This window comes from Myotis nattereri, assembly GCF_964212035.1.
Source record: "Myotis nattereri genome assembly, chromosome: 10".
NCBI lineage: Eukaryota > Metazoa > Chordata > Mammalia > Chiroptera > Vespertilionidae > Myotis > Myotis nattereri.
Genome location: NC_138085.1, coordinates 76,317,170 through 76,331,353, shown reverse-complemented (window position 1 = coordinate 76,331,353; position 14,184 = coordinate 76,317,170). Strand labels below are relative to the sequence as shown.

Here is a 14,184-nt window from a genome sequence, read left to right as displayed (position 1 = left end):
GAAGTTGTGTAGTTGGGACCAATTATGCCCCTGCCAGGGACCTGGGCCAGGTGAGCTCAGGGGGGATGAGATGTGTGAGGCCCAGGCCTGCCAGGGGAGTGCACAGGCCACAGGGCCAGGAGGAGAGGGCTGATGGCTCAGAGGAACGGGGGTCCCTGGGGAAAGGGAAACTGGGTCAGAGAAGGCTTCCCAGAGATGGAGGACTCTGGGAGGGGGCATGTCACTGGGGAAGGGGAAGAGTGGGGTTGGGGGCTGCTGGCAAAGCCATTTTATGAACCCCTTCCTCATGTGTGCGCATCTCAAGGTGCTGGCCACAGAGACCCTGTGCAGGCTCCTTTATTCACCCCGTGTGCTCGCACCACCCTGGCCCTCTGTGACCCCATGGGGCAGGCCCCAAAGCACATGGGAGGCACTTGAAGGAACCAAAGAACTAAGGACGAGTAAACAGGAGGTCCCCTGCCTGCTCTTGGTGCCCCAGCAGAGCACCTGCAGCAGAAGGTCTGGCCAAGCCCCAGGACAGGTGTGGCCTTGACCTTACCCAGGTGTGTTCCTCCGCAGCCCTCACAGTCTCAGGTTCCTTTCTGGGGCCTGGTCTGCGGCCATGGGAGCCCTCAGCACCCCCCCCCACCAGGCAGGACTAGGGGAGATACAGGGCAGTGGTATGGGGGTGCCTGCCCAACAGGTGCCCCTCACTCTTCAACTACCCCGTCCTCACTTTGGCTTAAAGTGACCTCAAAGCAGACACTGGTATTCCCTGGGAGCCAGACTGTGGAATGAAGGAGTCTTCTCCCCCTTCCCCAAGGGGCCCCTCTCCCCTTCCTCTCTAGGATGGGTGCATGTCTCAGGGGTTTGCATATCCTGAAGAATTTTAAGTTTGATTTTCTATCTGTGGGCAGCTGGGAAAGCCGGTGGCAAGTTTATGTCCCAGGGCCGTGGGCTCCTTCCTCCCTGGCCCCTGAGCTGGGCCCAGCCTGGTGGGGGCACAGGAGGAAGGTGGCAAGATCCTGCGGGGTCCATGGGCTTGAAACCTAATCTCTCTTGGGGCTGTTTTATATCCTCACCCCCAGCTTTGTATTTTGTTCAGATCACATTATACGTTAGCACTGAATTCAACAGCCATAGAAAATGTGCTCTTTTTTTTTTCTTGTTTTGACCTAAGATCATGTTGGTGCCAATTTCCTTTAAAATAATTCATTACCTGTAGGCCACTGGCGTGAAATCCCAGCGGAGCCCCGCGGGACCCTCTGTCTGTAATCCCGTGGCCTCCCCTCGCGCGCCCTCCCCTCGGGGAACCTTGGCCCCTGTGTTTAGACACTAATGTTTTTTCTCACACATTCATTGTGTGGCTTTCCTTAATTTGGTGTCCTGCCGGGCGCCCGCGGGAGGCCACTCAAACATTATGTCAGGGATCTCAAAACCGAACCCCAGCGCTTTCTTCTGCCAGCGGCCGGAGCAGATGTGTGGCACACTTTATTAACTCAAGGACCCACGAGTTGAAAATTTCATTAGTTTGAGGGGAGGGCTAAGTCCCATCCAGAGACCTGGTCTGGGCAGATTCTTTGTGTCAACCTGACCCCTAGCAAAACGGATTATTGTTCTAAGTGAGACAAGTGACCTAATGTTCTGCCTGTTACGCACACATGGTCTGTAACCTTTTAAAATATGAGTGTGGGAAAACAGCGCATTCTGCCACATCCCTGACCGCAAATTCCTGACAGGTGGCAGCCGGGCGCTTAGCAACAGCAGAAGGAGCCCGGAATTACCCAGGGGCCACGGTGGTTTCCCTTGGCCAGATACAGGCCGGGTCAGGGAAGGCCTGTTGTGGGGAAGGAGCCCACAGAAGCAGCGCCTGGGCCCCAGTGCTGCCCCGGGGCAGGCCGGGGTATGTCCTCAGCCAGGTGGTGAGCTAGGAAGGGTGCAGGAGCAACCACCTCCGCACCCTGTCGGGTGGGTCCTGGCTTTCCAGCAGCTTTGGGGGGGGGGGCGGGGGGCGGGCGTGACAGAACCCTGGAGGGATACAGGGGAGCACTGGCTTGGTTGTTGTGTAGAGTTCACCAAGGCTCCATGCCAGGGACTGGGTGCAACCAGATCTCTACTGGGAACACTTGGCACAAGCCACCTGCTCACCTGCTTACCTGGGCACCTGCCCTCCCCACTGTGGCCTCCTGCTTTGCCTGTCAGGTACACATGGGCTGTAACCTTTGGAAACAGCACGCTCTGCCTCCTCCCTGACCACTGATTCCTGTCCCGTGGCAGTGGCTCCATGGGCAGAGGAAGGCCATGCTCTGCTGAGTTTGGCACCTCCCAAGGCTGCCTCAGCGAGGCCCTGAGCTGGGCCTGTGCAGGAGACAGAGGTGCCCCAGCTGTGGCCTGAGGTGTGCCCTGGTTGGGGATGAGAGGGTGGGTAAAGGACCAGGTCAGGCAGGACAGTCACCGTGTGGGTGTGGGTGTGGGTGGAGGAGGAAAGTGGCTCTGACTTGGGGAGGCCCTCAGGGGAAAGGGATTGAGCAAAGCTCAAAGAGGCCAGGGAATGGGCTAAGGAGGAGCCCTGGGAATGAAGGGGACATGGTGTGGGCTGGAGTTTTGGGGGTGCTAAGAGGTGGCTATCATCACCCATTATTCGCTCTGGACTGTCTGTGTTTGTGGCTCAGACACAGGGTAGCGCCTGGGCTGAGAGACCTTTCCACCTAAGAGGGCTCAGGCAGCCGTATGGTGGCACCGAGGTCTCCAGTGGGGCCTGCAGTGGTCCACCCTTTGATATCCCAGACCTGTGTTTGCATAGAATGCCCGAGACCCAGGGGCGCTGTCCCCGCCTGGGCTCGCCTCTCCCCAGAGTCCCCGTGACCTGGCCTCCCGGAGAGCTGTGGAGAGGGCTGCCCGGGCCCCTACCTTCTGACAGACACAAAGCAGAGCTGGCTGTAAAAACTTAATTAAGTGAAATATTTTAACAAGAAATTCCAAGAACAGAATGCCCTGCTTGCAGGCAAGCCCTCTGAAATCAAAGCTGACGGGAAGTGTGTTCTTTTTTTAAAATATATTTTATTGATTATTTACAGAGAGGAAGGGAGAGGGATAGAGAGTTAGAAACATCGATGAGAGAGAAACATCGATCAGCTGCCTCTTGCACACCTCCTACTGGGGATGTGCCTGCAACCAAGGCACAGGCCCTTGGCCAGAATCGAACCTGGGACCCTTCAGTCCGTAGGCTGACGCTCTATCCACTGAGCCAAACCGGCCAGGGCGGGAAGTGTGTTCTGTCCAATCAGAGAATCAAGGTCGTGCAGAGAGCTAGCCTGTGCTGGGCAGGTGGGTAGGCCAGGCTGGGCAGAGCCGGGTGGGGTGGGGTCAGGGCTCCAGGAAAGGACTCCGGACCTTCCTTCACCCACGCAACATACCTTTCTGAGCATGGCTGTGTGCGGGCAGTATGCGAGGCTGCGTGTGCAATGCCTCCCGCAGCCACCAGGAGCTCCTGTGCACCTGTGAGAGGGAGAGATGACCCAATGAAGAAACAGGCTCAGGGACACGTGACTTCCCTAGACTAAGGTTACAGGCCTGACTGAGGCAGAGCTGAGATCAGAACCCAGTCCCTCTGGCCCCCAAGTCCAGCCTCGCCTTAACCTAACCTGCCCTTTCCACCACAAAGAAATTATTGGCTGGCCTGAGGCAGGGCTACCTCCAGGGCTAGGCGGGGCATACCTTCTTTGGGGGAGCACAACCAAATCCTGTTTTCATGGGGGCTGAGTGGGGAAGGGAAACTCATACCCTCTCTGAGAGGGCCTGCAGACTAGATGGTCCAGGCTGATGGTGCTGAGGTGACCAGCCCGAGTCAGGCATCGCGGGAGCAGCAGACCTGATGGAGAACAGTGGGGCTCCACTGTGCTCAGACAGATGGCCAAGGCTGACAGAGCTCAGGAGAGGGCTGGCAAGTCTTAGAAGGCTTCCTAGAGGAGGTGGGACTTGAGAAGACACCAAATATTCCGTAGAGAGTCTGGGGAGGGAGTCCCAGGCATGGGGAGGGGGTTCAGCAAAACCTGGAGGTGGGTGAGAAAGCATGGTGTAGAGCCAAGGAGGCAGGAGGAACCCAATGTCAGGTGTGAGTGGAAACTTTACTGACTTACTACCCAAGGAAACCCCATGCTCAAGTATGTGTCAGCTATAATGAGGTGACAGGAAACATCTCCTGTCCCCATGTCAGTCTAGGGCTTCTGTGAGGAAAATGTATCGCATATTCTATCAAAGAGAAAACCACGGGCCCCAAATGGTGTCCATGATACCAAACCTAGACAATACCTGACCTCATTGCAATTTCAACCTCTCCCAGAAATATAATCTTAATCAACTAAATAGTCTGAAATTTTCTGGTCAAGGGCCAGTAAGGTAACCCGTCAGTGGGTGGGGGTGGGCCCTCTCCATCCCCCCCTCACCATCCCCTCCATAGGAAGAGGGGGCGATCTGCGTGATAGAAACCTTGCATTCTCCTCTCCAAAAGATGTCCTGGCCTAAACATAATCCTTTGCTTTCTTTTGCTAATATCTTGCCCACCTTTCTTTCAATAAAAACTCCATTTTGTACAGCCTCTGGGAGGGCCCTTCTAGTGGCTGGATGGGATGTTGCTCAGTGATTCATGGCTCTGTGGGGGAGCTCTCTTGAGTAGTGGCCCCAGCTAAGAAATGGCCGGCTGCCCACTGGACCAGATGAAGGACTCCTGGAAGGCCAGGTTTCCACTGGGGTCTCCCAGCATTCAATGGGTGTTTCCAGAAGAGAGCAGTATTTGACTCAGTAGACTGAGTCAAGCAGATGGTCCTCACCAATATAAGTAGGCATCGCCCAATCTGTTGAGGCCTACATAGAACAAAAGGTGGAGGAAGGGAGAACTGGCCTCTCCTTGAGCTGCACATCCATCTCCTGCCCTTGGACTTTGGTACTCTTGGTTCTCGGGCCTTTGGGCTAGACTTACACCATTGGCTTTCAGATTCTTAGGTTTTCAAGGGCAAAATACCACCCTGTTTTCCTGGTTCTCCCGGTTGCAGATAGCAGATAGTAAAATTCCTCAGCCTCCATTTCCTAGACAATTCCTATAATAAATCTCTTATCACTGTCTCTATCTTTTCAGTTCCATTTTTCTGAAGAACTCTAATACATCCATCTTTCCCCTGCCTCTCTCCACCAGATGTAATTTATCCTGAATTTTAAGTTTATTATTCCCCTTCTTTAAAACTATCATCCTAGAAAGCAAATTATTTGGTTTTAAGTTTAGTCTAATTTTTTAAAAAGTGTATCGTGTTGTGTTTTATTTTCTGGGACTTATCTTTTTACTCCATATCACACTGAAGTAATGTGTGTATTTCACAGTTGTGTGTAATTGTAATTATCCTTCATTCATTTTAACTTCTGTCAACATGATACAATCAATTTATCCACTCTGTGTGCAGGCACTTGACAGACCTGATTTCATTTAATCTTCATTACAGTCCTGTAACACAAGAGGGAACCACCTCCTACTCCTGTTCAGAGTGCCTCAACCTATCCTTCTTTCATGATCCCCATTTTAAAGATGAAACTAAGGATTAGAAAGATTAGGTACCTTCATGAGCTTACAGAGTTCACCAATAGTGACACTTAAATTTGGCCTCAGAGTTTAGGCCTTCTTTTGAAAAGAGAGACATATTGGCTGCCCCAGGCTTCTCGATCTCAGTTCAGTAGAGCTGCACGCAGTACTCCAATCTCTCCCTACTGTTTTCCCTCATAATTTCCCAATGCATCATGGGGCCAGCTAGCCCAGCCCCAGGACAAGGGCCTTAAGACTTCTGGAGTTATCTTGGGCCCACTGCTCTACAGGGACCTACATGCCAACCTAGTTGGGTCTCACAGATGGATGAGAAGGAATGGGGAGTCTACTTGGGCAACATGAGAAATGGTGGTGGAGCTGAGCTGTTGCTGAGCTGCCCTTTCCTCAGGTCAGACTCTAGTATAGAGGCTAAACTCTGGGGGCCTCTGCTCAGTGTGGCTTTTGGTACAGTTGTAGCCCTAGATATAGCTTTAAAACCAGGATGGGACACAGGTCACCAGCTTATAAACCAGACCAACTCCAAGGCTTGAGTTATTCTTCTCACCCAAAACCAGGTGTCCATGGTGCCAGTCAAGGGATACAATTGATACCATGGTCAGAGCTTAGCACCTAGTACCCAGTATCACTGACCTGAAGCACTGCTCAGACCTGAGGTAGGTGTGAGTCCGTTTGTACAGGAGAAGAAGGGCAGGGCTCCTCGTAAAACATGTGTACCTACTCCACCAACTTTTATGAGGCCCTGGAATGTTATTTGTGGTTGACCACTCAACCATCCCACCAACAAATGGATTTCTCTGAAGGGAGCTGTAGCTGACCTCTTACTGTGAAACAATAAGACAAGGAGATGAGCTAAGAGGTAGGGTCTGTTTCTGCACATTTATCTCTGGTTATTAGACACTTTTAGAGGGAACATCTGTTTTCCACTCTGGCTCCCATATTTCAGGCCCCATTTGAGGTCCAGCTTGGTCCCTTCTCTGACTGAATGGGGACTAAGTCATAAATTAGAGCCACAAGAGGGACCTGGAATATGAAGCCAGATAGGGCTTTGCTCATCTCACCAAAAAGGGCAATTGGGCTCCTCAGCTGACCAGCCTTCAAGTGAAAAGCAAAGAAAATGGAGGTAGTTTTGAATGCACCTGGTGGTGCCCACTCCCAACTGACCCCTTTATTACAAGGCATGTTCTGGGGACAGCGCAACTAGTCTGGGCAGGATGTGGGAGTCAAATCAAAGCACACAGCTCGAAAGTTCTTCCAACATTCTATGAAGCTGGGCTAGGTTCCATTATTTCATTTGTCCTTTGGTTTTAAACTTTGGATATTTGTTTTACAGGAGGAATATCTGTGTTTATAGCAGGACTTTCCATGTTATCGCACAGTATGTTCTTAGGAGATGTACACGTTGGCTGACTCTCAGGACAATTGGCCAATTAATAACTGTACAAGAGGAAAAAGTTGTTTTCTTGTTTAGTTTGTAAAGGTACTCATAAGAACATCAAATCAATACAGTAATTGGTTAAATATTTCTTTGCGTGTTTTTTTAGTATTTTTTAGAAAACAGATATTTTATTTTTAAAAATTTGAATAATGTATTTTATTGAATCCATCATATCCAAAATATCATTTTTTCTTTATTAATTAAGGTATTACATATGTGTCCTTATCCCCCCATTACCTTCTTCACCCCCCACTCATACCCTCACTCCCCTGGTGTCTATGTCCATTGGTTAGGCTTATATGCATGCATACAAGTCCTTTGGTTGATCTCTCCCCCTTACCCCCACCCTCCCCTACCTTCCCTTTGAGGTTTGATGGTTTGATTGATGCTTCTCTGTGTCTGGATCTGTTTTTGTTCATCAGTTTATATTGTTCATTATATTCCATATATGAGTGAGATCATGTGATATTTATCTTTCTCTGACCGGCTTATTTCACTTAGCATAATGCTCTCCAGTTCCATTCATGGTGTTGCAAATGGTAAAAATTCCTTCTTTTTTACTGCAGCATAGTATTCCATTGTGTAGATGTACCACAGTTTTCTAATCCACTCATCTGCTGATGGGCACTTAGGCTGTTTCCAAATCTTAGCTATGGTGAATTGTGCTGCTATGAACATAGAGATGCATATGTCCTTTCTGATTGGTGTTTCTGGTTTCTTGGGATATATTCCTAGAAGTGGGATCACTGGGTCAAATGGGAGTTCCAATTTTAGTTTTTTTTTTTTAGGAAACTCCACACTGTTCTCTACAGTGGCTGCACCAGTCTGCATTCCCAGTGAAAATATGCCTTTGGATATTGTTTCTTTAGCCCACATTTCCAATTTAGTAGTCTGCTAGATATTTCTGCTTGGATATACCACTGAAACTTGAAACTCACCATGTGACATCACAGTCCCGTTTTTGGTCTGAGAGTCTCTGAGTCCCTGCCTTACACTAAAAATATCCCTCTCCCCAACATACCCCTCCTGTTTCTATTGGTGCCCACAGCTCTTCAAGTTATGCAGCTTCAAAATTTCATAACTCTGAAGTCTGCTCTATTCAATGTTCACCCTTGCTCTTCTTATCTCTCCCATTCTAGGCTCCAAAGACTTACCAAGGCAGCTCTACTTCTGGCAGCTTTTGAACTTGTCCCTTCTATTCTGAACAATCAGCCCTTGTGCCTTCATGATGCTTCTTATATCCAAACCCTCCTCACCATTCCCAGCATCTATGACTTGGTCAAAATGCTCAGCATCTTCTCCTTGGGCCCTGGCATAGTCTCATATCAAGATTCATTCATTTATAGTTCACTCTGCATGAGTTGCCATTTCAGTTTTTTATAAATCACAACTCATATCACCCTCCCACTCAAAAACTTTCATTGGATTCTCTCTCTCTCTCTCTCTCTCTCTCTCTCTCTCTCTCTCTCTCTCTCTTAGTAAAGAGAGTAAGATCTGATAAAAATGGCACTTTGCTTCTCTACATTAAAAGTTACAAACCTTTTCACATCTGATGTTCATGAACGGCCCTTAAAGGCAGGCAGGATAGATATTATTCTCATTTTATAGATACAAAAACTGAGTCTCACAGAGGGGAACTAGGTTGCCCAAAGCTATAAGCATGTAAAGAATGTAGCCATTAATTGGACTCAGAGGAGTATCCTGATGCATGGGTCAAAGACCAGGGAAGAGATCAAGTGAAGCCCCAGTCATCCCAAGGACCCCTTTGTCTTCCCACGTTATTGAGTGTGATGAAGATATTCTAAGCCAGCCGGGAGCACCTCATAACGGGTTATCAGTCAGGGACTTGGGAAGGTGGTGCTGTGTAATTACATGATCATTTTAAATTTGTGTCATTCTTTTTTCCTTTCAGCCCCAGATACACATAGCATCATATGAGCACCAGGAACCTTGGACTCCTCCTTGCCCTTCAAATTAAGTCATAACTCCAGGCCTCCTTTCAATTTGAACATTCAGTAGATTCTGGCTGCTCATAGCTCATCAAGAAACTCTGGCGCCCTGACCGGTTTGGCTCAGCGGATAGAGCGTCGGCCTGCAGACTAAAGGGTCCCAGGTTCGATTCTGGTCAAGGGCATGTACCTTGGTTTGTGCACATCCCCAGTGGGGAGTGTGCAGGAGGCAGCTGATCGATGTTTCTCTCTCATCGATGTTTCTAGCTCTCTATCCCTCTCCCTTCCTCTCTGTAAAAAACCAATAAAATATATTTTAAAAAAAAAAGAAACTCTGGGATCTGGACCTAATTTCCCCCCTTTTCTCACACTTGGAACTGACTCCTTATATATTCATTCATTCATTCATTCATTCACTTATACATCTATCCATTGATTCATTATCCAATAGACTTTTCTTGAGCACCAGATCCATGCACTGCCATGGATCCCACTTCCTAGGATGCTTTCTGGTTCTTCAGTTCCAGGCCGAAGTTCCCAATGGGCTAACGTGTTTTCTTTCCTAGGTAACAGGTGTGCATTTTTTAAAAATATATTTTGTTGATTTTTTACAGAGAGGAAGGGAGAGGGATAGAGAGTTAGAAATATCGATGAGAGAGAAACATCGATCAGCTGCCTCCTGGACACCACCCACTGGGGGCGTGCCCGCAACCAAGGCACATGCCCCTGACCAGAATCGAACCTGGGACCCTTCAGTCCGCAGACCGACGCTCTATCCACTGAGCCAAACCAGTTAGGGCACATGTGTGCATTTTAACAATGGGCTTCACCAAGAGAATATGAAGGCTTTATGAAAGAATGGTGGAGGTGGAAGGCATTTTTGGATACGAAGGGCCTTCTCCAAACAGACCTCATGTAAGACTTGGGGGTGATCTCTAACTTCCTAAGCTACACAGCCTTCCTTTGTTCTTCAGCGCCACGGAAAGGAAAGCCATGTTTAGTTTTCCCAGTGATATTAGTGAAAGTTGTGTTGCATAGGCTCTTTGCCTCTTTCCCTTACTAAAGCTCAGCTCGGATGTTCTGAAGGGACCTCTCCAATGTTTACAATCAGAGATTGAAGTAAGTGGATGTGGCAAGAGAAATCCCCAGGCCTTAATTACACTTGGGATTGTTAGATATCACACTTGGAAAAATAAGAACATTCAAGAGAATAAATATGTGCAGATCCCAGGAATGTGAGGAATTCATATCCCCCTGCCTTCTCTTCTACCCTTACTTTGCATTCAATGGATCCTGGCTGAGAGAGACTTCTGGGAGACCTCTGGGGTTGGTTTATCTCAGAGCCTAGCAGAGAGCCTGGCCTGGCCTGGCAGAGGCAGAGGGTTGGTGAGCAAGGGTGTGGGTACATGAGGACAAATGACCTGCTCCTCCGGATCAAATTATGTGACAAACTTTGCAAATTGCTTTTCCTTCCTACTTGGCAAATACAATCCCTGAGATCAGTTAAAGTGGCAAAATATTTCCTTTCACAGATTCTCCCTTTTCCCTTTGTTGCTCTAAATACAGTGTGTTCTTCTGGGGGTTTTGAAATATCAGACAAGTGAATCAAAACCCTCATTTTGCTTTCAAGAGGAATGAACCATATGAGAGAGATGATACATAATAAAGAATTCATTTATTTGTTCTCCCTCCCCTCCCCCAAGTTTAACAAAATAATTCGGATACTGATTTCCTTTAACTTGCAAAAAAAAAAAAAAATGTTTCCCAGAGTTCAGAGACCTTCAGAGACCTGCCACCAGCGTCAGTGCAGGTCCAGTTCCCACGTGCTTCTGCTCACAGTCAGCTCCAGGACCAGCTCAGCATATAATTACATCAATGCATACAGCTTGATTTTTTTCTACTATAGGAAACTTAATTGGAATAGAAGAATAAATGAGAATTGCTTTACACAAATTAGAAGGTGATAGTTAATTCTCCTGGAGCAATCTTTACATAACGGCTCAAGTCATAGACTGTGGTCGATTGCAGCTGTTTTAGTAAGTTAGTGATATACATCAGAAACATGTGGTATGCTTGAATGGACAGGTCAATCAATCTTGGGGACTCAGCAATGAGGTTTTCATAGTAATGAAAGAGTCGGCCTGAAAAATTCTGTAGGATATATTTGAACTGCTGGTGGTAATCAGAAATGATTTCCTTCATTGCAGCGGTCCAGCTTTTAATTATTTCCTGAGCGCGGGTATAAAGCTCCACAATCTTCTCTTTCCCTTTTCCGTCGGCATCGACAAGAATGCTAAGGTATTTCTGGATTGCTTGCTGCACTAATTGCTCAGCCTCACTTGAGAGCTGGGAAGCAATGCCAGCAGCATTGACAATGTATTTGGAATGGAAGTCCTTCAGGGCATGTACTAACTTCTTGACCAGGTTGATTACCTTTTCTTCAAATTCATAATATTTCAGTGTCCAGCTGACCACACTTGAATCAAGATATTCTTTGCGAAGAGCCTTTATGTACTGATGGAGCTGCTCTAACTCTTCAGACGCTTCTTGAAATTTGTTTTGAACAAGTTCGTGTAACTTATCGAAGTCAAGGTCTAGGTTCTTTTTCAGGAATTGAGAAACATATTGAATACAACTGTCGAAGATGAGCTTGATCTCGTGTTTGATGTTCTTAATGATAACAGTAAGTCTCTTCATCTTTAAGTGGTTAACTTCTTCTCTTATGTATTCGAAAACACCTTCTAAATATCTCTGGAGATCACCTAGTATTACTGTAGTTTTGTTTGATTTGAGGGCATTCAATGCCCTTTGGACCATTTGTGAGAAAGAGTTCAACCGTTTCCCATACTCCAAGGTTACATTTGTTAGTTGAAGACTTCTTGAATCAAAAGGAAATTTAATCTTTAGGTCCTTGATTAATTCGGATTTCTCCATCAGGTCTTGGACATAGGAAAACAGTATTTCTAACCCATTATGGATATTTGAATGTACCTGCAGCAGTATCTTCCCTACTCCCCTCATGACCAAAGTAGAGAGTTCATCTGCAGTGTTCGTGCTGGCTCTTCCTGGGAGCTGGAATCTTGTGAGCTGCAGGTAATCAATGAACCAGGCAATCACGTGCCTGACTATTGTTTCACATTCCCTAGTAATATTTATTAGGATGTTAAGCACCTTATTTTGGAGTCTCTGGAGATCGATGTGGCCTTTCTGGTCCAACAGATCCTTGTACAGAATCGGGACCTTGTCATTCCACAGCTGGTAGGTTCTAGCAGCGCCTCTGGCCACCCTCTTGAATTCGAGTGCCTTGTCCACTTTGTCAATCAGAATCAGCGCTCCTTGGTAGGTCTCCTCAGCCTTGTTCTGCAGACCTCTTCTCAGTTTTAAAGAGGCCTCTCTCAGATTAAGTCCTGTGTACTCCTGGTGGCACTTGTTGACATAGTTATAAAGGGCCCCTGTTGCCTTGGGCACGTTGTCTTTTAGAGAACTGAGCAATTGAGACACTGCTTCCTTTTCCCAGTTAACTTTGATCTGAAATTTCTCATTAGATTGAGAGTACGGGTGCCTATACTCAATTTTGAATATGCTGAGGTTTTTATCTGGAGATGACTAAAACGAGAAAAAAAAAAAAGGATAAAAAGAACATGTTTTCAATTATCCTGATTACATAATATACTACACTAAAACTTCATTAGCAGTTGAAAGTAAAGATCAGAGAGTCTTTCACATTCTCAAGGGAATTTATCTTTCTTATGTCGGTTCATGTGTTTGTCTTATGGTTAAACAAGTCTACTGTTGTTAATTCCTCTTTATCACGCGCCTCAGAAAGGATAAAATTATGCATGGCATTTATACACAGTAACACTTAACATTAAGGCCTTCCCAGGACTGAAGATCAGAGGAGGAGCAGGGGGAGGAGAGAAAGGGGAGAAAGAGACTCCTCTATACCAACATGAAAAGACTAATTCAGAGAAAAAAAAGTAGTAGCAAAAAAGGTTAATGTCCAGAGCCCATCCAGCAGAGATCTAGCATCGGGAGCCATTCATTTTTCCAAGCCTATGACAAACTTTAGTCTTAGAATCTCATAGCTTCTTCTTATCTACGAAATTGAATGGCATCTTTGACTTGACCCCAGAGAGCTTGCAAAGTACAATGAGACCAATCTGGGATATCTCATCTGAAAATTCTCCAGAAGCCACTGTCTGGAAATGTATGCAGCATATTTGCTCATGCCTCAGGTGGTGAGCCATAACCCTCCTCTTTCTATATTTGCCCAATAGTAGTAAAATAACTGGTGAAATGATGTCATAGGTCTGTCTAATAATTAGAATCAATAAAAGACTCATTGTAATATTTCCAGACCTGCTCATTGCTGTGTTTCACCTAATCTGGGAAAGCCCTGAGAAAACACTTTGTACTGAAGTATATTTATCTGCCCCAAATCTCTACTCCCCATTAGGTGGGACTCACCTGAGGGCGGTAGTAGAAATTGTATGTTATGGTAGTATTATCAGATCCCAAGTCCAAGACCACTGTGCCTATGGCTGGAGAGGCTGCTGAGTAGAAGACGTTTTCATGTGCATGGCAGTGTATATGGACATCAGTGAATACGGGGCTGGTGATGTCCAGGCGGACCTCTACTTTCCAGTGCCTGCAAGCAGAAAAGCAGATGAGCCATCATGAAAGGGGTACAAAGGTGGCAAAAATCACAATGATCTGAAAAGGAATTAAGTTTCAATAAAAGTTCTATACGGATATTCTTGTAATTTGGCATCTTCTTTATATTCCACGCTGATGTCACGGTGTGTAAATGTTCCTTTAGCCTCATAGACAAACATGCCATCTTGAATCTTGTATGTTCCAATACCTGTAAAGGAGAGATTTTTCATTTGATTAATAACTGTAGGACACAGACATTTTCACTGTGAAAAACAGGATAAATCTATCTTAACTCAAATGGTAAATACACCCCCCCCACACACATATTTGAAACATGCAGCCACATTTTAAAAATATAGGAGACATTATCAGTCTTAAGTCATTACAGAAAATTCTATTTTCTTTGAACATGTTCTTCTTAAATGTCAGCAGGTTTCTACAGGATGCTACATGTCGGTATAGACGAATCTCTTCTTTTAAATTTGCCTCTAGTCATATATAAATACATCATTATTGATTCACAACTCCCCCTGAAAACATATAACTTATAGAATCCTTATATAGGAGGAGTCGGG

At 46.5% G+C, this 14,184-nt stretch overlaps 1 protein-coding gene across 1 annotated transcript in view; it reads right to left on the bottom strand.

Annotated features, from left to right (window-relative positions):
• Positions 1–10,906: 10,906 nt before the first annotated feature.
• APOB (apolipoprotein B) overlaps positions 10,907–14,184 on the bottom strand; it is a gene marked incomplete at both ends in the record, with an annotated part of 36,740 nt that continues 33,462 nt past the window's right edge. Inside the window, 3 exons of the mRNA XM_081100512.1 lie at positions 10,907–12,559; positions 13,421–13,601; positions 13,703–13,817. Of these exons, the coding sequence (XP_080956638.1) occupies positions 10,907–12,559; positions 13,421–13,601; positions 13,703–13,817 (1,949 nt within the window). The remainder of the gene's footprint in view (positions 12,560–13,420; positions 13,602–13,702; positions 13,818–14,184) is intronic.